This window comes from Diaphorina citri, unplaced genomic scaffold (genome assembly GCF_000475195.1).
Source record: "Diaphorina citri unplaced genomic scaffold, Diaci psyllid genome assembly version 1.1 scaffold415, whole genome shotgun sequence".
NCBI classification, from domain to species: domain Eukaryota; kingdom Metazoa; phylum Arthropoda; class Insecta; order Hemiptera; family Psyllidae; genus Diaphorina; species Diaphorina citri.
This window is the reverse complement of record NW_007377850.1, coordinates 133,570-155,691: the sequence shown is the minus strand read 5'-3', so window position 1 is coordinate 155,691 and position 22,122 is coordinate 133,570. Positions and strand designations below refer to the sequence as shown.

General features: G+C 34.5%; 1 protein-coding gene across 1 annotated transcript; it reads left to right on the top strand.

Moving 5' to 3' along the window:
* Positions 1–246: 246 nt before the first annotated feature.
* On the top strand, positions 247–16,694 carry LOC103508605 (facilitated trehalose transporter Tret1-like). The gene is made up of 4 exons (XM_008473161.3): positions 247–902; positions 1,074–1,242; positions 13,142–14,659; positions 15,970–16,694. The coding sequence occupies exons 2-3, from the start codon at positions 1,137–1,139 to the stop codon at positions 14,563–14,565; spliced, it is 1,530 nt and encodes a 509-aa protein (XP_008471383.1). The 5' UTR covers positions 247–902; positions 1,074–1,136; the 3' UTR covers positions 14,566–14,659; positions 15,970–16,694.
* Positions 16,695–22,122: the final 5,428 nt, after the last annotated feature.

Genomic DNA, 22,122 nt, shown 5'->3' with positions numbered 1-22,122 from the left:
TAATCTTCATATTTATTGGTAAGAAAGGCTGACAAGTTTAAAAATAAATTACAAAGCCCTAAAGGAGGGGAGTAGGTAAGTCAGACAGGGATTACATATTAATTCCAGCAAAAAAAAAAAAAAAAAAAAAAAAAAGTTTCAAGGGCCAAAAAAAAAAAAAAAAAAAAAAAAAAAAAAAAACAATAATGAATGTATGAATCATTTGACTGACATGTAATAAGTCATGTGACAGAAGAATAAGTCATGTGAAATTAGTCTTTTCCTTACATGTCTGATGTTCATTCCTTATGAGAAGGTATTATCAATGTTGTTTTAACGTATACCTACTAACAGAATATTAAGATAACGTTCAGTTCTGGTATATTACTACTATACAAACGAGTGATTCATATTATTCTATAAAATCAGGTTTGAAGATGAGCAGCAATAATCAATTAAAATTCCAAGACATCGCAAAATTAATTAATGAAAACTTGCAATTTATTTTCTTTTGTAAACTAATTGAAAAATAATATTTATATAAAAAAGTAGGTATTGATGAAAAGTAAATAAGTTATGTAAATCTAACTCAATAATATTTATTTTTTGTGTGCCTTAGTTAGTATTAAAATATTGTTAAACATGGTAAATACTCTTTTAAATTAAGAATAATTCGTCTACAATTTAAAATAAACAAATATTTATCCACCTATATTGTAAAGCATAAGTTTATTTATTATTTATTTTTTTTTTTTTAAATATTTTTCTGTTCAAAATTAAAATTCTCTTAGTGTCCAAAGGTACCTTTAATAATTATTTTACTTTACCTACGTATTTTTTAAAGTTACAATGGGGTATTTAATCGACATTGTTGTTAATCTTAGCTGAAAGAAAAATAAGTTTTATTTCAATCGTACTTCCATATTCGTTGAATCCGGCACCAAATTCGTTATTCACTTTGAGGATCCTGTGTACCTTTAATAATTATTTTACTTTACCTACGTATTTTTTAAAGTTACAATGGGGTATTTAATCGACATTGTTGTTAATCTTAGCTGAGAGAAAAATAAGTTTTATTTCAATCGTACTTCCAAATTCGTTAAATCCGGCACCAAATTCGTTATTCACTTTGAGGATCCTGTAAAAAAAAATTGAAAATGACAAATCATTATGACAAAAGACCAAGCTGCACTTCTGCAGAGTTTAACAGTCTGGTTACGAATACCAAATCAAAGATTCGACAGTACGTTACAGCTTTTGTTGGTAAGTAAATTTTAAAATCTATAAATAATTAAAGGAATAATTTTATTAAACCCAAACTTAAAAGTTGAGGTTTAGGGGAAATGAACTACCCATTATTTATAGGTACCTATATAAAGATAACCCCCTCAAAACGTTAGCTTCAGCAAAACTTAGTGGCACAGAAAACTGCAGCAACGCACTTTAAGCTCGAAACTCGAAACATTTTCAATCAGGCGAACAATAAAAGGATTCAAAACTCTACCATCCTTTATGCTAGGGGCTATTTCTCGATCATAGGGAAAATGAATATAATATTAAAGAAAAGCGTGCGATGCGATGAAGTATTTTTAAAAGATAATCCAAGTAAGTCAGGGTCTAGCCAGCAGATTCACTCCCCTTCTCTCCAAATTGATGGGAAAAGTTATTTTATTCTATTTATTATTATTAGAAAAAAATATAAAATTATCCCAGACGAAAAAATTTCATAATAGCTGCGAGGATATTCCCCTTCATCCCTACCCTACTCTCCTTCCCAACATTACATCCCATCTTATTCCTGCTCTTGAGTTATTTTATTATTCTATTTATTATTATTAGAAAAAAATATAAAATTATCCCAGACGAAAAAATTTCATAATAGCTGCGAGGATATTTCCCTTCATCCCTACCCTACTCTTCTTCCCAACATTACATCCCATCTTATTCCTGCTCTTCCTATAATGTTACTAAAATTAAATTTTATTACATTTTTCCTTCACTCTCTCATATGTGAAAAAGAGGAAATATTGCTTTATTTATTTATCATTATTATTTCGCATAATCTTTCGTAACCTCTTCCTTCACTCTCTCATATGTGAAAAAGAGGAAATATTGCTTTATTTATTTATCATTATTATTTCGCATAATCTTTCGTAACCTCGTAGGGTTGTATACGATAATTTCTATTTCCCAGAAGGATGAAATCTGTAGGAGTGTTTTATGCTATCAAACGTCAGTATACTAGGAAAACTGAACCATTTACTTCTAGGTAAGGTGATGAAATTGTACTGATAGAAGAGAAAGAAAGAGAGGAATGTAAGGTATCTAAATTTATTGGTAGGTCTGTCAAATTGTCCAGAATTTGATGTCTCACAATGATCTCCCATTTTTCCTTCACTCTCTCATATGTGAAAAAGAGGAAATATTGCTTTATTTATTTATCATTATTATTTCGCATAATCTTTCGTAACCCCGTAGGGTTGTATACGATAATTTCTATTTCCCAGAAGGATGAAATCTGTACGAGTGTTTTATGCTATCAAACGTCAGCATACTAGGAAAACTGAACCATTTACTTCTAGGTAAGTAAGGTGATGAAATTGTACTGATAGAAGAGAAAGAAAGAGAGGAATGTAAGGTATCTAAATGTATTGGGAGGTCTGTCAAATTGTCCAGAATTTGATGTCTCACAATGATCTCGATAGATTGCGAGATATGGCTCAAGGCCACATGTCACTCAACCAACCTATGTAAAGGCTCTGACAGGTCAATCCACTGGACTTTTTTGTTCTAGGCCATTTTCCATATTACCTCTAGTTCTAATACCTATACGAATGTTATGTTAATCTAAAGCTCAGTATGAATAAAGCTGCTCGTATAGCTTACACGTTTCTACGATAATTTCTATTTCCCAGAAGGATGAAATCTGTAGGAGTGTTTTATGCTATCAAACGTCAGTATACTAGGAAAACTGAACCATTTCTAGGTAAGGTGATGAAATTGTACTGATAGAAGAGAAAGAAAGAGAGGAATGTAAGGTATCTAAATTTATTGGTAGGTCTGCCAAATTGTCCAGAATTTGATGTCTCACAATGATCTCGATGGATTGCAAGATATGGCTCAAGGCCACATGTCACTCAACCAACATATATAAAGGCTCTGACAGGTCAATCCACTGGACTTTTTTGTTCTAGGCCCTTTTCCATATTACCTCTAGTTCTAATACCTATGTTATGTTAATCTAAAGCTCAGTATAAATAAAGCTGCTCGTATAGCTTACACGTTTCACACTTCGTGTAGAAATTTGCCCTGGGGCGAAGATTTGTCCTCGACATTCCTCTCGGTAGACTTTTAATGATCTCGATGGATTGCAAGATATGGCTCAAGGCCACATGTCACTCAACCAACATATATAAAGGCTCTGACAGGTCAATCCACTGGACTTTTTTGTTCTAGGCCCTTTTCCATATTACCTCTAGTTCTAATACCTATGTTATGTTAATCTAAATCTCAGTATAAATAAAGCTGCTCGTATAGCTTACACGTTTCACACTTCGTGTAGAAATTTGCTCTGGGGCGAAGATTTGTCCTCGACATTCCTCTCGGTAGACTTTAAATAAAACGTATGACAAGCATGTAATAATTTTCCACGCTCCTGACAGATTTCACAAAATATAACAACAGCGACGAAGATATACCTACGTAGAGGTTTCTGTGAGAATTATACGTCACGAGAAAATTAAATACAAACGAAGAAGAAAAGAGAGGGCAGAAGAAGCAGAGGGAATTAATTTAAGGAAGTGTCTACTTAAGGAGCATATACATTTTAATGACTATAATACATTACACCTGGATGTAGATTATAACGCGGGCGTTGGCATGAGTGTGTGTCATTAGTTTCAAGGCTCAAAATGTCGCATGGAGTTCTTCAAACAGTCACGGTTCTATAAATAGAAAGAAAGGTCGCAATTAGTTTAAGCTCTCTGACAAGTCAAAGGGAAAGAGAATTTGATTACCCTCGAAATTTTATATCAAATCTCATGTTAAGTCTAAGGATTCCTATTTCTTAACGAAAGGAAGGGACTTGAATTCTGCCTCAAGAGAAAATGTTTCATTAGTTTCAAGGCTCAAAATGTCGCATGGAGTTCTTCAAACAGTCACGGTTCTATAAATAGAAAGAAAGGTCGCAATTAGTTTAATCTCTCTGACAAGTCAAAGGGAAAGAGAATTTGATTACCCTCGAAATTTTATATCAAATCTCATGCTAAGAAATCTAAGGATTCCTATTTCTTAACGAAAGGAAGGGACTTGAATTCTGCCTCAAGAGAAAATGTCATGATCTTGAGTTTGGTGAAGAGCTGGGAATCGTACTTCAAGCGACTCGAATTGCTCCCCACTACAGTTATTTCCATGCGTTACACAGTTACAATTCTCAAGTTGAACCTGGAAAACTTTTCAACTTAAATACCGTTAAGAGTAAAACAATAGAATGGAAAGACTTTTCCCGAAGCAAAATCTTCATTGTGAACACACACTCCAGTGTGCTTGATTTTATACTTAAAAACATACTTCATCATACTTGATACTGATGATGCCTTTCAGTTCGTAAGATCCTGTCAAACAGTCTTATCTACTGATCAGAACAATGTTTCAGTTACAATTCTCAAGTTGAACCTGGAAAACTTTTCAACTTAAATACCGTTAAGAGTAAAACAATGGAATGGAAAGACTTTTCCCGAAGCAAAATCTTCATTGTGAACACACACTCCAGTGTGTTTGATTTTATACTTAAAAACATACTTCATCATACTTGATACTGATGATGCCTTTCAGTTCGTAAGATCCTGTCAAACAGTCCTATCTACTGATCAAAACAATGTTCATTTCCAGGGCAAAGCAATCTTAAACAAACTTTTTGGTTTAATATTGACAGTTACAATTCTCAAGTTGAACCTGGAAAACTTTTCAACTTAAATACCGTTAAGAGTAAAACAATGGAATGGAAAGACTTTTCCCGATGCAAAATCTTCATTGTTAACACACACTCCAGTGTGCTTGATTTTATACTTAAAAACATACTTCATCATACTTGATACTGATGATGCCTTTCAATTCGTAAGATCCTGTCAAACAGTCTTATCTACTGATCAGAACAATGTTCATTTCGAGGGCAAAGCAATCTTAAACAAACTTTTTGGTTTAATATTGACCTATAAGACTGCTTAATTCAATAAATTGGATAAAGCCGTGTTAATCTCAAAATGTGTCCTCGGACTTCTCGGGCATAAAACACACCAGGAGAAGGAGAAAGAATAGAATATACCTTGATCAAACTGCCAGTTTAGGACTGAAAAGGTAATATTGACCTATAAGACTGCTTAATTCAATAAATTGGATAAAGCCGTGTTAATCTCAAAATGTGTCCTCGGACTTCTCGGGCATAAGACACACCAGGAGAAGGAGAAAAGAATAAAATATACCTTGATCAAACTGCCAGCATAGGACTGAAAAGGCCCTACTCTCGCGTTCTTAATTTTGCCAAGGATTTGGTAGAATCAAGAGAAACTGGGAAGTGGTAGTAGAAGGGATACTGAAGGAGCTCTGCACAGACGGTTGCTACTTAATATCTTGCAGATTACTCAGATAAAGCACGGAACAAAACTTCATGACTGAAAAGGCCCTACTCTCGCGTTCTTAATTTGCCAAGGATTTGATAGAATCAAGAGAAACTGGGAAGTGGTAGTAGAAGGGATACTCAAGCTCTGCACAGACGGTTGCTACTTAATATCTTGCAGATTACTCAGATAAAGCACGGAACAAAACTTCATATTCACACTCAACGTCCAACCTATAGTATGATATCTTACAGCTATAGTATCATATCTTAAAGCTAAAGTATGATAATATCTTATGGCCATAGTAGTGTGATATCTTATGGCTGTACTAGTATGATAACAGGCCTACCTACGTATGATAGTTATAATCAGGCCCTTATCAGTCTCATCTGATGGCGTCGTTCGGGCTTGAGGTCTAAGTAAGACTTTTGAAAGTGGGCAAAATTTGTCCTCTTTGATGTTTCATTGGTATTACTGCGAAAAAAAGGCTATTACGGGGCATCCGAGGAGAAGGTTCAATGGGAAATGAAAGTTTATTAGCTCCTTATATCCCTTATTTCTGATAAATTTTGTCGAAAGTAGACAAACTTTTCGTAAGTTATTGTGTCCTCTTTGATGTTTCATTGGTATTACTGCGAAAAAAAGGCTATTACGGGGCATCCGAGGAGAAGGTTCAATGGGAAATGAAAGTTCATTAGCTATATCCCTTATTTCTGATAAATTTTGTCGAAGGTTGACAAACTTTTCGGATCATACAGACAAACTAAATTCATTAATGCAACTAAATTTTACGCATTAACAAACAATATTTAAAGAGAACTTAGCAAAAGACCGAGGGGCAGACCAAGGAAAGAATACTTCGAGGACATCATGGAGATGAGTCAATTTAAAAGTTGGAGTTCACTTCATTCGTTCGAAATTTCCCACCCGACGATTATCACGCTAGATGTCAAATAAATTGTTTGCTCAAGCTCCCCATTGTGAGTGGAGAAGCCACCACACGCCACCCTTCAGTCATGCAATGTGGTTACTATAATCATCAGCAAGGAGCTTTCTATCATTTACCGCACTGAACCCTATAGAAAGCACTTGCGTGATTTGTTTCTCTTTCAAAAGAAGTTTCAAGTGTATACAAACAACGTATACCTATATCTCTAGCTTACAAAATAATTTACCTTATTGAATAATTTTCTATCCAGGTAGACTTTTGATATCGGCGCATGCTATAATATTCTATCTGGACAAGACAGGGCAAGCGAGACTGTTATTGAAAGATATACGATATTTCAATTTGAATAGAACATTTTCAACATTGGAAATATCAAGCTATCAGGGCGTCATTACCTGAAACAAACAGAAAACAAAGTACAAATTTCATCAACTTTACTTGGTCGTGTTCAGGGTTTCATTGTTGATTTCTTTATACGGTATCCTTAATATTAATTAATACCTACCTAATTTTACATTATGTACCTACATGAAGTTAAGTTGATAAATGTTCGTCTAAACTCTAAAAGGACCCTTTGAGCAGGATCCGTTTACTTAATGCTTTCCACTAACTCCATTTAAATGTACATATGTTTGAAAAACTGAATTCCTCTCAAGTTACAAGTGGAAAATGTGCGTAACTTATACGGTATCCTTAATATTAATTAATACCTACCTAATTTTACATTATGTACCTACATGAAGTTAAGTTGATAAATGTTCGTCTAAAAGGACCCCTTGAGCAGGATCCGTTTACTTAATGCTTTCCACTAACTCCATTTAAATGTACATATGTTTGAAAAACTGAATTTCTCTCAAGTTACAAGTGGAAAATGTGCGCAACGAGAGAGAGAGAGAGAGAGAGACCCATTAAATGAAACAGCGTACAAAAAAGCCGAGGACGGTATGCTAAAACAATGTAACCCAATAGCTTTTACCTCTGTAAATGTAGGAGGGAAAAGCGGTTTTCATAAATTAAATACGCAAGGGGCATGTAACACGAGCACATCGAATAAAATAATTAAGGAAAACTCTGCAGGAAATCGTTAAGCGTTTTTCCCCTGTAGGGATGACGAGGCAAATGGTCACCAAGGTATTAATTAAAAGGAGGAAAGCTGCAAAAAATCTGACAGGGGACAGAGCTGCTCTACAAGAAAAATATGAGGAAACGTGTGGAAAATGTTCCCCCAACGGAGTGGGAACATTTTTTAGAAGGGCTAAAAAAACATGAGAGGGATCGTCATGAAAATATTGGGTGGAAAATGCTGGGGGTGTGAGGAAACACACAAGGTCGTGTTTTCAATGGGGGAACTCATTATAAAAGTTATGAAATTTCAGCCTGATGAGGTCTCTATGAGGTTTTCTGTGTGTGATATATTGATTTCAATGGGGGAACTCATTATAAAAGTTATGAAATTTCAGCCTGATGAGGTCTCTATGAGGTTTTCTGTGTGTGATATATTGATATATGTACAAGCTCCAGAATAATTATAATAATTCTCTCCTAGGTGTTGTGGTTCTCGAGATAGAGCGATCAGTGTGTGAAATGTGAATGAGTGAATGGATCTTGTTCTTATAATATAAGATGTACAAGCTCCAGAATAATTATAATAATTCTCTCTCCTGTTAATCTATCACAACAACAAAATTATGTCTTGGGCTTTTAATACTTTTAATATCATATATGTATACGAGTACGGTTGTTGTGAATGTCATCAGAGAAGCTTTTGCATAAGTCAGGTGTTTCCAAAAAATAAATGAACATTTTTATTTAATTAAAAGACATCATGAATCATGAGCCTTCTCAACTATCGAAGAATCAGCACTTTTCTACTTACTCCCATAGATATAATCCTATTTCAGGGCACTCAACAAATGAATGTTCGTGAAACCAAACATTATAATATGGGTGTCTGATTTGTATACAGAAACCATTATTACAAAACACGAAATAATGGAGGAGTGGAATATATTCAGGGCACTCAACAAATGAATGTTCGTGAAACCAAACATTATAATATGGGTGTCTGATTTGTATACAGAAACCATTATTACAAAACGCGAAATAATGGAGGAGTGGAATATATAATTAACAAATTCCATTTTCAAAAGCAGAGCTTTCAAATTTGCCAAAAAGGTCAGACAAGATAATAATGAATGCAGGGGTTCTCTGTTTTCATAAGGATTTGAGGTTTGCATTCACTTCAACTTCAATTAAAACTAAAAAGGTTTTTGTCTTCGAAAACGACAGATGTAATAACTGTCGTTGAAGGAACACTCTTCTCTTTCTCTGCCTCTCTCTTTGCTATTTTCTCGTTCTTGATTGGAAATTTTCAATAAAAATAGAAGTATTCAGCCTTTTTAGAGTGAACTGGAACTGCTAAGGTCTTATCGTCCCGAAATCGAAGAGAGAAAGAAGACAGGATAGGAGAAAGGCAGCCGTTCCGAGAATGAACCTTATCTCTTTAGGATAAAATCCACCCCGGGCGGGAATCGAACCCACGGCCTGGCGCTTACAAGGCTGACGCGCTACCAACCAAGCTAACTAGGCTGGCTCAGCCCTATTCTTTATTTGTAAATTAACTAGCAAGGAAAGATTGTCTTCTATGAGCAAGGAAAGATTCAGGTAAATTTTACCATGTAAGTAACTGCGTACAAATTCTGGGGAAACCCGATGTGTTTGTTAAAATTTGATTACAAATGTGTTTGTTAAAATTTGATGCCAAGAATACTAGGTACCGCGGCAGAACTGCGGAAAATTTTGTTGGTTGATATTTAACGTGATGTCATTGCTGATGGCTAAGGGCCGAAATATTGCCAAATTGCCATACTTGAGAAACGCACAGTAGATGAAGGTGATTACAAATAGCTGAACAGTCAACATGACTATACTAAATGGCTAAGGGCCGAAATATTGCCAAATTGCCATACTTGAGAAACGCACAGTACATGAAGGTGATTACAAATAGCTGAACAGTCAACATCAAACATGACTATACTAAAAAAAAGTTGGCTAAGGGCCGAAATATTGCCAAATTGCCATACTTGAGAAACGCACAGTACATGAAGGTGATTACAAATAGCTGAACAGTCAACATGACTATACTAAAAAAAAAATTCAGGCAATTTCCTTAAAAGCATTTCATTTTCTTTCTTAGGTACCTACTTGAAAACATTTAAACAGTTTTACGATTTACTTTCACAATTTTATTTGGCTTAAAACTTTCCTTCTCTTTTTTTATTATTATTTTATTTTTTTCCATTTTAGATTAATTAGGCCAGCGAGTTCTGTACTCAGCATCGTAAACTTGTATTACGGGGCTTTACGTTTGATTTAGTTTATTCATCATAGTTTTCTTTTCATTATTCTTGAAGGTACCCATCGTAAACTTGTATTACGGGGCTTTACGTTTGATTTAGTTTATTCATCATAGTTTTCTTTTCATTATTCTTGAAGGTACCTACATATGTACATAATATTGGTATGCACATAATAAAGTTCGTCACTCAAGGCATCATTAGTTTTCGTGGAGCAGGCCTCTTTCCGCTTTTGTAATTAATAAGTTTCATTATTTTTCACAAAGCAGGTCACTCAAGGCATCATTAGTTTTCGTGGAGCAGGCCTCTTTCCGCTTTTGTAATTAATAAGTTTCATTATTTTTCACAAAGCAGGCCACAACAACAAAATTATGTCTTGGGCTTTTAATACTTTTAATATCATATATGTATACGAGTACGGTTGTTGTGAATGTCATCAGAGAAAGCTTTTGCATAAGTCAGGTGTTTCCAAAAAATAAATGAACATTTTTATTTAATTAAAACACATCATGAATCATGAGCCTTCTCAACTATCGAAGAATCAGCACTTTGCTACTTACTCCCATAGATATAATCCTATTTCAGGGCACTCAACAAATGAATGTTCGTGAAACCAAACATTATAATATGGGTGTCTGATTTGTATACAGAAACCATTATTACAAAACGCGAAATAATGGAGGAGTGGAATATATAATTAACAAATTCCATTTTCAAAAGCAGAGCTTTCAAATTTGCCAAAAAGGTCAGACAAGATAATAATGAATGCAGGGGTTCTCTGTTTTCATAAGGATTTGAGGTTTGCATTCACTTCAACTTCAATTAAAACTAAAAAGGTTTTTGTCTTCGAAAACGACAGATGTAATAACTGTCGTTGAAGGAACACTCTTCTCTTTCTCTGCCTCTCTCTTTGCTATTTTCTCGTTCTTGATTGGAAATTTTCAATAAAAATAGAAGTATTCAGCCTTTTTAGAGTGAACTGGAACTGCTAAGGTCTTATCGTCCCGAAATCGAAGAGAGAAAGAAGACAGGATAGGAGAAAGGCAGCCGTTCCGAGAATGAACCTTATCTCTTTAGGATAAAATCCACCCCGGGCGGGAATCGAACCCACGGCCTGGCGCTTACAAGGCTGACGCGCTACCAACCAAGCTAACTAGGCTGGCTCAGCCCTATTCTTTATTTGTAAATTAACTAGCAAGGAAAGATTGTCTTCTATGAGCAAGGAAAGATTCAGGTAAATTTTACCATGTAAGTAACTGCGTACAAATTCTGGGGAAACCCGATGTGTTTGTTAAAATTTGATTACAAATGTGTTTGTTAAAATTTGATGCCAAGAATACTAGGTACCGCGGCAGAACTGCGGAAAATTTTGTTGGTTGATATTTAACGTGATGTCATTGCTGATGGCTAAGGGCCGAAATATTGCCAAATTGCCATACTTGAGAAACGCACAGTACATGAAGGTGATTACAAATAGCTGAACAGTCAACATCAAACATGACTATACTAAAAAAAAGTAAAAAGTTCAGGCAATTTCCTTAAAAGCATTTCATTTTCTTTCTTAGGTACCTACTTGAAAACATTTAAACAGTTTTACGATTTACTTTCACAATTTTATTTGGCTTAAAACTTTCCTTCTCTTTTTTTATTATTATTTTATTTTTTTCCATTTTAGATTAATTAGGCCAGCGAGTTCTGTACTCAGCATCGTAAACTTGTATTACGGGGCTTTACGTTTGATTTAGTTTATTCATCATAGTTTTCTTTTCATTATTCTTGAAGGTACCTACATATGTACATAATATTGGTATGCACATAATAAAGTTCGTCACTCAAGGCATCATTAGTTTTCGTGGAGCAGGCCTCTTTCCGCTTTTGTAATTAATAAGTTTCATTATTTTTCACAAAGCAGGCCCCTTTTTGCGTTTAATAAGTTTCATTAGTTTTCATAGAACTTCGTACATAACATCTCTAGTCTCTACTATACGAAGCACTTCAGTATGAGCCTTCAACATCGACGGAATTAAAACACTGCAGCGGTTTAATTAAATTTCATGAAGTTATGAAGAGGTGCAGTGTATAACTATTCCTGACTTTCGAGCTACCTATCAAGTGCCTACCTAGCACTACATAATAGTCTGTTGTACGAGAAGTACATGTTGGAAAATTATTTTTCCTCTTCTGATTTTGCAGGCCCTTTCACACCCACGTAGTACATGATTGATCAAACTACGTGTTATTTCTCTAAAGATCACCAAATTTTCATCTTTTTAATCGTTATTGTCTTCATTCACATATTTTTTAAATGTGTACATATTATATCTTCTTTTTGCAGGCCCTTTCACACCCACGTAGTACATGATTGATCAAACTACGTGTTATTTCTCTAAAGATCACCAAATTTTCATCTTTTTAATCGTCATTGTCTTCATTCACATATTTTTTAAATATGTACATATTATATCTTCTTTTTAGACTTTCCTTTCCCAGCATGTGACATGAAATAACAAGCTCCCTTTCCTTTCCCTTTCCCTCTCGTTTCAGTAATGATATAATACATATCACCTGACCAGTGCTGGAGACCTTTTAGTAAAGGAGAGAGGAGTTGATTGAAATACAAGGGACGAGTTGAACATTGTTTGAGAAACCCCATTTTCGAATCATTGAGGATCAGAATATATTATGATCTATTCAAGCAGTTCAATGTGCTAACTTCATTCTTCTTTTGTATGAACTATAAATAATTAATGTTGTTAACACGTGATCGCTAATATATTATGATCTATTCAAGCAGTTCAATGTGCTAACTTCATTCTTCTTTTGTATGAACTATAAATAATTAATGTTGTTAACACGTGATGAACTAGAAGGCATTAGCTTTTCCGTTTCAGCACCTAACACAGAAGATGGGTCGTAATATAATGAACACTGAACGAATGTACACTTGATGAACTAGAAGGCATTAGCTTTTCCGTTTCAGCACCTAACACAGAAGATGGGTCGTAATATAATGAACACTGAACGAATGTACACACTACACACGCGCCACTACACCTAACACAATTGAGACGTCTAGATATAAAATTCGACGAAAGATATAAGATGGCTTTTGAAAGAACTAAAAATCTGTTAACACGTTTCAATTCCAATTATGAATGTGTTAGGTGTCATTAAAATATGCCATCGGATTTGTAAAGGTTCCCCTAGGACTTAATCCATCAAAACATTCCTTTCTGTTTCAGTAAATATCATTGCATTTGGCTTCGGCACGGTGAATGGATGGCCCTCTCCAGCACAATCTATGCTCCAATCACCGCATCCACCAATTGGAGACACACCTTTTACAGACGAGGAGATTTCCTGGCTGGGATCTATAGTGTTCATAGGAGGCGTCATAGGCTCACTAGTATGGAGTCAAGTTGCAGACCGACTGGGAAGAAAAGCTGCAGGCTACTTGACAGCCGTACCATTTATAATCAGTTGGTCCATAATGATATTTGCCACTGATTACTGGTCGCTGTTAGGGGCCAGATTTATTGTAGGAATAGGTTGTACAGGATCATTGATCAATGTTCCACTCATTGTCAGTGAAATGGCAGACAAAGATTTGAGGGGACCATTAGGTACATGTTTAGTTTTATCCCTCAATGGTGGCTATCTCTTTTCGTACGTAATAGGAGCATTTGCGACATTTACTCAGCTAAATGTAAGTTGTGCATTTGTTCCTATTGTATTTCTTGTGTTATTTTACTGGATACCTGAATCTCCCAGTTTTTTAATAAGTAAGGATAAGGTAAAAGAAGCAAGAGAATCCCTTCTTTGGTACAGAGGTGATGACGAAGACGTCACTGAAGTAGAAATGAGATTCTTGCAAAGTCAAGCTTTCACTAAACCTAATAATGTAAGTGTGGCTGCTTTGTTTACCGACCGAGGTGTATTCAGAGGTTTCATAATTGGGTTTATCTTGATCATGGGTCAACAAATAACAGGAGCTAATTTCGTGCTCACCTATACAGCCTCCATATTCAAAGCTGCAGGTAGTAAGTTAGAACCAGATATTTGTACAATCATCATCGGTATGTTACAGTTGATTGCATCCATAGTATCATGTGTTGTTGTTAATAAAGCTGGTAGGAAGATATTGTTACTTCTAACATATTTGGGAATATTTTTGGCTCTATCTACAATGGGGGCATGTTACTATTTGATAGACACAGGGACAGATATATCTTCCTTTTCATTCGTACCCATAGTAGCCTTATCTTTCTTTGTAACCTGCAATGCTATGGGTGTAGGTCCAGTACCATATATTTTATTTGGAGAAATCCTTCCAGGATACATACAAAACATGGCAATATCTGTATTTTTCCTATTCGGTATTTTTGGTGCTTTTCTAACAGTGAAAACTTATCCTACATTGAATGCAATTTGGGGTATGCATGGGACTTTCTTATTTTACGCGCTATGTTCCCTAAGTATGTTTATCTATACTATGCTTTTTGTTCCTGAAACAAAGGGTCGTAGTGTTCGATCTATTCTAAGAGAGTTGAAAGGTACGCCTGACACTAAAAAGTCTGCTATCAATGAGACCGAGTCAACAAATTCTTCAACCTTAGGAATAGATATGACTAAGAGTACACTTGAACTTACAAATCATTCCAGTTAACATTATGTTCGTTAGTTTCCAACATTGTGACAGAATGACAAAATGGAGCCTTTTGTTTATCAAATCTTATGTTAAAATCGTAATGCTATAAGCGCTATTTGTCACTAAAAATCAGACAAAAGAAGAAAAAACAAAAACTCCTTAGAAAAAGACGAAGAACTAGGGAAAGAATAAAAAGTGGAGTGAAAAAAAAGACGAAGAAGGGTGGAAAAATTCTTTTCTTTTCTTTATTTATATTGCCCTAAAGCTTCTTTTTTTTCACCGTGCCAAAAGGACCAAAATGAAAAGAGAAAACGAGCGATAAAGAGCGACGGAATAAAGGGTATGGTTCTCTCTCTTTCAGGGGGAAAAGGTTTAGTGGGTTTCGAGAAGGAGTAACTGGGAGTCTGTGGGCTTAGGAAAAGGGTATACAGTATATACTGACGGAAAACTGCGGGGGATTTAAAGAATCTTTTCGTCGGCACTTAAGCTTAATCCTTGAAAAAGTGTTTCGAAAAACATTACATCCATCTTCCGCCTTTTGTTATTATAATTTATTATGATAAAATAAAATCCCAAATATTAAAATATTTTGTACGTTCCTGGCAGCTCTTATTCTCTCTCTGGGTATGTCATGTTATTCAACGGCAAAATATTATTGAAGAGTGGGTTAAAACGTACTTGCTAGAAAATCTGCAGAAATAGTTCAACTATTGTTATGTATTCACCTTTTTATTCTACAACACAAATGCTCTTTGACACAATGTCATTTTCACCAAGCTTTTCAACTTCAACTATTGAACTTTCAAACAATTCGGTTCATATTGGACAAAGTGCTGGGAGGAAATGAAAATACGTCAATGGAATTTCCAGAAGGAATATGAAAAGGCCAATTCAGAGCTGATGTCAACAACAGTTGCAACTTTCAATAACCTCTATGTCATAATATCAGCAAATATAAATAAAATTGTAAATGACAGGTTACCGCTATCGTCAATGTGTAAGGTAATTACGTCTCTTCGTTCTAGAGTTCAAGGAAATACTCGTAGTTCTTCTGATGCTATGTACCTTTTTCTCTTTAACATTACGTACCATGCATCATCCACTGGAGATTTAAAGTAGTGAAACATAAGTTGAGAGCGATGAAGGAAGAGACCAATCTCTGGTGACTGTAACCTGTATGACGGGCCTTAGCAGACAAACAGTCCAGCTCTTTTGAGGAAGTTCAGATCAAGCATTATATTGGAACAAATGTGTAGATAGATTTTGTCAATTTGTAATACCGCTGCATTTCAGAATATTAACACAATGCTTTCATCAGTCCAGACCTTTTGAGGAAGTTCAGATCAAGCATTATATTGGAACAAATGTGTAGATAGATTTTGTCAATTTGTAATACCGCTGCATTTCAGAATACATATTAAGTTATTTGTCTATTTAGGTATATTAATTGTTGTAAATATAGGACATTAGGACAAATAGGTATTATTTTCTTCATAAAAATTAACATCAGATATTATTATTAAACGTCTAGACATCTTTTAAAAATAAAATTATGTACATTATGTAGTTGGCAGGACTCCTGAAAACTTATTTCCTCTGAAGTGTACATCTAAAAGTACTTATCTACATAAATAAATCTTAGTTCACAAATCAATCTTACGGTTTGTAAGTATTTATTTCTTATTCCCAGAGGATAATGACATTTATTTTATCAGGGAATAATCTTTTATCATTACTTCTGACGATGTTTTAATGATAGAGGAAATGGCTCTCAGGAAGGTGCCTACGACATTGACTTATGTCAATGACTACTTCCATTCCTAGACTAGACTTCTAAATCAATATTGGATCCGGATATTTTTATAGTAACATACTTTGAATCAACTTTATCCATTAGCAAGGAACGTGGCCGACTGTTGCTACTCAGGAATAGGCAGAGTATTAATAAATAAAGAAGCTGTTGTCTTTTTGATGGCTCTTTGATGTTCTCTTTGAATAAAGAAGTAGGTACTTTATTGTACTGCTTTTTTTTGAATTCCTACCCACTTTATTTCTTCAATTTCTATCACTGAACTTATCTGTTTGTGACTTACAACTTCCTTGAGTGCAACGTCATTACTGTTTTTATAAGTTATTTTATAAAATTGTATTTTGATTCCTTGTGTAAATTTCTTTACCTGGTATACACTGAGAACTGATTCCCCCCCCCCCCCCCCGTGTAGGTACAGAATAATGCAAGGTGTTCCCACAGATTAGAATAACTGATGTTGATTCCATTACGTATTTTACACATTGTCCGTTTTCCGATGACTCTGTTTCTGATTGCATTGTATACTGTATAGCCACGGGAATGTAAAATTTGAATTGTATTGTACAGCTATTTTGGATTTCATTGTTAGAATCAATATTGTGAATGGGTTAAACGGATTTATTTTGTTCTATGCTAAGCACGTAGCATGTATCATTTGTGCCTGACTAGTCAATGTCAGATCTATAACTAGCTCATAAAGCCTGGTGCACACGCTACAATTTTTTCTTACGATCTGATAAATCGGTCCTGTGGACGTGAAACTCTGTAAAATTGATAAACTGTGCTATTTATTGTTCGATCTGGTGGTAACAAAAATTGTAGCCATAGATAATTCAATCTAGTGTTTACCAAAAGACATTTCACGACTGATTAAATGGGTCAAAAGATGTACTAATATAAGTATTTATTTATCTAGATCTGATCAAATTTTACCACCGTGCCTGCACTAAGGTACTTAATATTATAAACAGGTACAGAGATGAAGAGGACTTTCAATCTCAACCTTGCAGTTAGCAATATAAACGAGATATTGTATTCAATTCTCTTGAATGCTAATGTTCTTTCTAAACCAATTCTAACGCTACATTGGCAGCATCACTTGTGTTTGTCAAACTGAGATTGTCTGAGATGAATTTGCTATCAACTTGAATGCAAGGACACACATCTTTCTCAACAGCAAAAACATCACTAGTCTAGCTGATAAGGATGAATAGGACTCTAGGTCATGAGGAAAAATATTGTCTATTGGGGACCATTTAGATTTGAGATAACAGAAAAAATGTAATTTTATAAATACAATAGTCAAAAAAACATCATTCAAACAAACAATAACCATTTAATTTTCCATTTCATTATCTCTTCACATATTCTTAATGACTAATTATTAGGTACTTTTTTTAATGAGATCTGTTTACCTAATGCTATTTTACATACAGGGTGGTTGGAGAGTAGTCCTAGCTCGCATTTAATTTTCCATTTCATTATCTCTTCACATATTCTTAATGACTAATTATTAGGTACTTCTTTTTAATGAGATCTGTTTACCTAATACTATTTTACATACAGGGTGGTTGGAGAGTAGTCGTCCTAGCTCACCTCACCTATCTTTATGTCTGACGTGGATAGAAGAATGCGTTTTTTTATGACTTTATGACGAACAGGAAGAAGTTAGTTAACAATATCGAACCTTGGGGAGCAATTATTTTAAGGTTGTCTAATCCGCACATCGTACACTAACTATGCAGATATTTGGTACGCCACAGAAAAGACGAGTATCAACAAACCTTAATTACATTAACTAATTATTAGAAAATCCTGATGGACTAAACGAAAAACGTTTTTTTATGACTTTATGACGAACAGGAAGAAGTTAGTTAACAATATCGAACCTTGGGGAGCAATTATTTTAAGGTTGTCTAATCCGTACATCGTACACTAACTATGCAGATATTTGGTAGGCCACAGAAAAGACGAGTATCAACAAACCTTACATTAACCAATTATTAGAAAATCCTGATGGACTAAACGAAAAATATAGCTCTACTTATAGCAAGACACGTCTTGAGAAAAACTTGGTTCACATATTACTCTAGAATCTTATAATGAAAGGCTCGGATGTGTTTTATGCTTCATCACCATCGATGGCATATTAAAAATACTGCTGATAAAAGAATAATATGAAAACATTATTGATCTAGACGCCATAAAAGTTAGCATCACATGTGATATACATTAAAACCAAAAGTCACTTCGCCATCTGCTAGTGATATAAACGGAAAGCAGAGACAGAACTGAACCTATAGGTAAATGCAGCTTTCATACACACAACATGTAACCTACATAAAATATTGCTCGCATAGAAAGCATTTAGCTCGTAAAAAAATGAAATGTAAACAAATTTAGAACGATGGGTATCGCACATATTTACTCACGTGTAAAAGCCAAACTCCTACACATACATGGGAATGTAACTGTTTGGTAAACATTATTAGAAATGTATCAAAGAAAACATCAAAAAAGTATGCTGATTTCCTAATATGTATTTGACTCACCTTAAGAAACAAATACATAAGTAGGTAGTTAAAATTTCAGACGAAATTCGATTCATCCAAAATTAAAGTTTCTTTTTTTATATCAGTACTTTTTTGTGGAGGGTAACTCTTGACGTTAATTTTTTAACACGAAGTGTTTTTTTGGGGGTCAAAGAAAACATCAAAAAAGTATGCTGATTTCCTAATATGTATTTGACTCACCTTAAGAAACAAGTACATAAGTAGGTAGTTAAAATTTCAGACGAAATTCGATTCATCCAAACTTAAAGTTTCCTTTCAACAAGATTTCATGGTAGGTATGTTTGTTTGTCAATCTATAAAATCTGAACAGTTCTGTTCATTTCTCCTAATATACACTAGCAACAAAAACGAAGAAAAATTCTTTTCACCAACAGTAGGTATATGTATTGTGTAAACCAAAAAACTATCAGATCATTATGTCCTTCGAAAAAGAGGGAACACCGCATGAAAAAAAAGTTCTTTTTTTGTTGACATTAGAATGAAATGCCTGAAGAATAAAACTTAATCAATCAAGCCAACAGTAGGTATATGTATTGTGTAAACCAAAAAACTATCAGATCATTATGTCCTTCGAAAAAGAGGGAACACCGCATGAAAAAAAAAGTTCTTTTTTGTTGACATTAGAATGAAATGCCTGAAGAATAAAACTTAATCAATCAAGTTTTTTTTAGCTTTTTTGCCTGTGCTACAATATTGTATACTCTGGTGACATTTCATTTCCAAAAGGCCGTCTGACTGGTCGGAGAAAGCGGTGAAGTTTTCGAGGTGGTTTGTTTACTTTTCTCCTCCTCTATCACACATCCGTCACAATTTTCACATCCTTCCTCTCTTCGCTACGTGTGATGTACTGGGTGTTTCACAAATAATTGTGTTCTTGAATTGTCATAATTATTCGAGGCTACTTGGTGTCTTCCTTGGACAAATTATCACATCACAACATGAAAACCTCCCTCTGTGACTATGATAATATCATCATTATATAGCACTCAGTAACACGCTGTCAATTTTCACATCCTTCCTCTCTTCGCTACGTGTGATGTACTGGGTGTTTCACAAATAATTGTGTTCTTGAATTGTCATAATTATTCGACGCTACTTGGTGTCTTCCTTGGACAAATTATCACATCACAACATGAAAATCTCCCTCTGTGACTATGATAATATCATCATTATATACCTAGCACTCAGTAACACGCTGTCAACAATCATTTGATGCAAGTGTTGTAATAATTATGTATTGTCCGCGCTGACTTTACAACAGTCTTGCATCAGGGTTGCATTTCTTTGAGACCGTAGGTAATATTAGTTCGAGGCTACTTGGTGTCTTCCTTGGACAAATTATCACATCACAACATGAAAACCTCCCTCTGTGACTATGATAATATCATCATTATTTAGCACTCAGTAACACGCTGTTAACAATCATTTGATGCAAGTGTTGTAATAATTATGTATTGTCCGTGCTGACTTTACAACAGTCTTGCATCAGGGTTGCATTTCTTTGAGACCGTAGGTAATATTAAGGCAACATATTATGAACCATACTGTGCGAAAGTTTATAGGTACATTAGATTTATAATCATATACGAATATACGATATACGGCATTATTTTGAGCGTCACATTATTTTTTTATTCGTCTAGTTGACATTTTGACGGATAGCGAGATATCACATGTTAGTGTTTACTGTTTGCAAAGGTGACACGTAAATATAGCAAAATAGACTTTTAACTCTCCGGGTTTAAACTTTTAAACCTTTTTTGATACTATATATTGTAAAAGTTACTATAGAACATAAAAATAAGCATCATTCAATAGGATAAGGAAAGTCGTGTGATGTTCACACCAGATTTTTTTGATACTATATGCAATTTAATTCTGGATTATAAATATGTAGTATCATGCACATGATACGTTAGTTGGAGTTGTGTAGAACACTCTTTAGCTTTAGTTCCGACCTTTAGTCCCAGTTGGGAGCCATTTCTCCTAAATACATGTTCCTTTTGAGATCTCATGAAACCATCCACCATCAGCGCTATCTTTGCAAGCTTGTCCAGAAAGTATAGATCCTTCCTGAGCGTGAATCAGAGTCCAGGAAGCACTCTTTATTAGGTCTTCAGCAGTGACACAGTTAAAAATACAACAACTAGATTTATATTTTAAAAGACAGTTAGTTCAACTTGCTCTTTATAGCCCCATAATCTATGTATGCAGAAAAGTAAGAACTTTAAGGGAAAGATTGCATTGATAACTTTCTTCAAGAAGTTTCTCTCAACACACTATCATGTATCATGGTTGCACCTGTTCCAAAGTTATGAGTGAAAATACTTGCACTCAAGTTAGTTTGATCTCAAATAAAAAAATCTAGGTCAAACATTCTATGTATTCATTTCGCTGACAGCTTTTTTACAAAGGACAGTTAGCTATAAAGATGCTTCGTATAGGTATCAAGAATTTGTTCTTTTAAGTTTCGCATCTTGTTAACAAAATGCTTATGGGTAAATAAGTACAGACGGCCCTGGAAATCCATTGTTAGGTGATTTTCATACACACTATCATGTATCATGGTTGCACCTGTTCCAAAGTTATGAGTGAAAATACTTGCACTCAAGTTAGTTTGATCTCAAATAAAAAATCTAGGTCAAACATTTTATGTATTCATTTCGCTGACAGCTTTTTTACAAAGGAACGTTAGCTATAAAGATGCTTCGTATAGGTATCAAGAATTTGTTCTTTTAAGTCTCGCATCTTGTTCACAAAATGCTTATGGGTAAATAAGTACAGACGGCCCTGGAAATCCATTGTTAGGTGATTTTCACATAAAAAATCTAGGTCAAACATTCTATGTATTCATTTCGCTGACAGCTTTTTTACAAAGGAACGTTAGCTATAAAGATGCTTCGTATAAGTATCAAGAATTTGTTCTTTTAAGTTTCGCATCTTATTCACAAAATGCTTATGGGTAAATAAGTACAGGCGGCCCTGGAAATCCATTGTTAGGTGATTTTCATGCAAAAAGTTTCCTGTCATAACATAAACATAACTACATAACCCTCATAATTCGAAATTAACTAATGCTTGTTTTGAACTGAGTAGAAAACACACAACACCATCACGATGTTAAATAGCAATGACTTTCCCCGCATTGAGTCAGCATATTATACATATTTTTGAACTAATGTAATTAGGTAA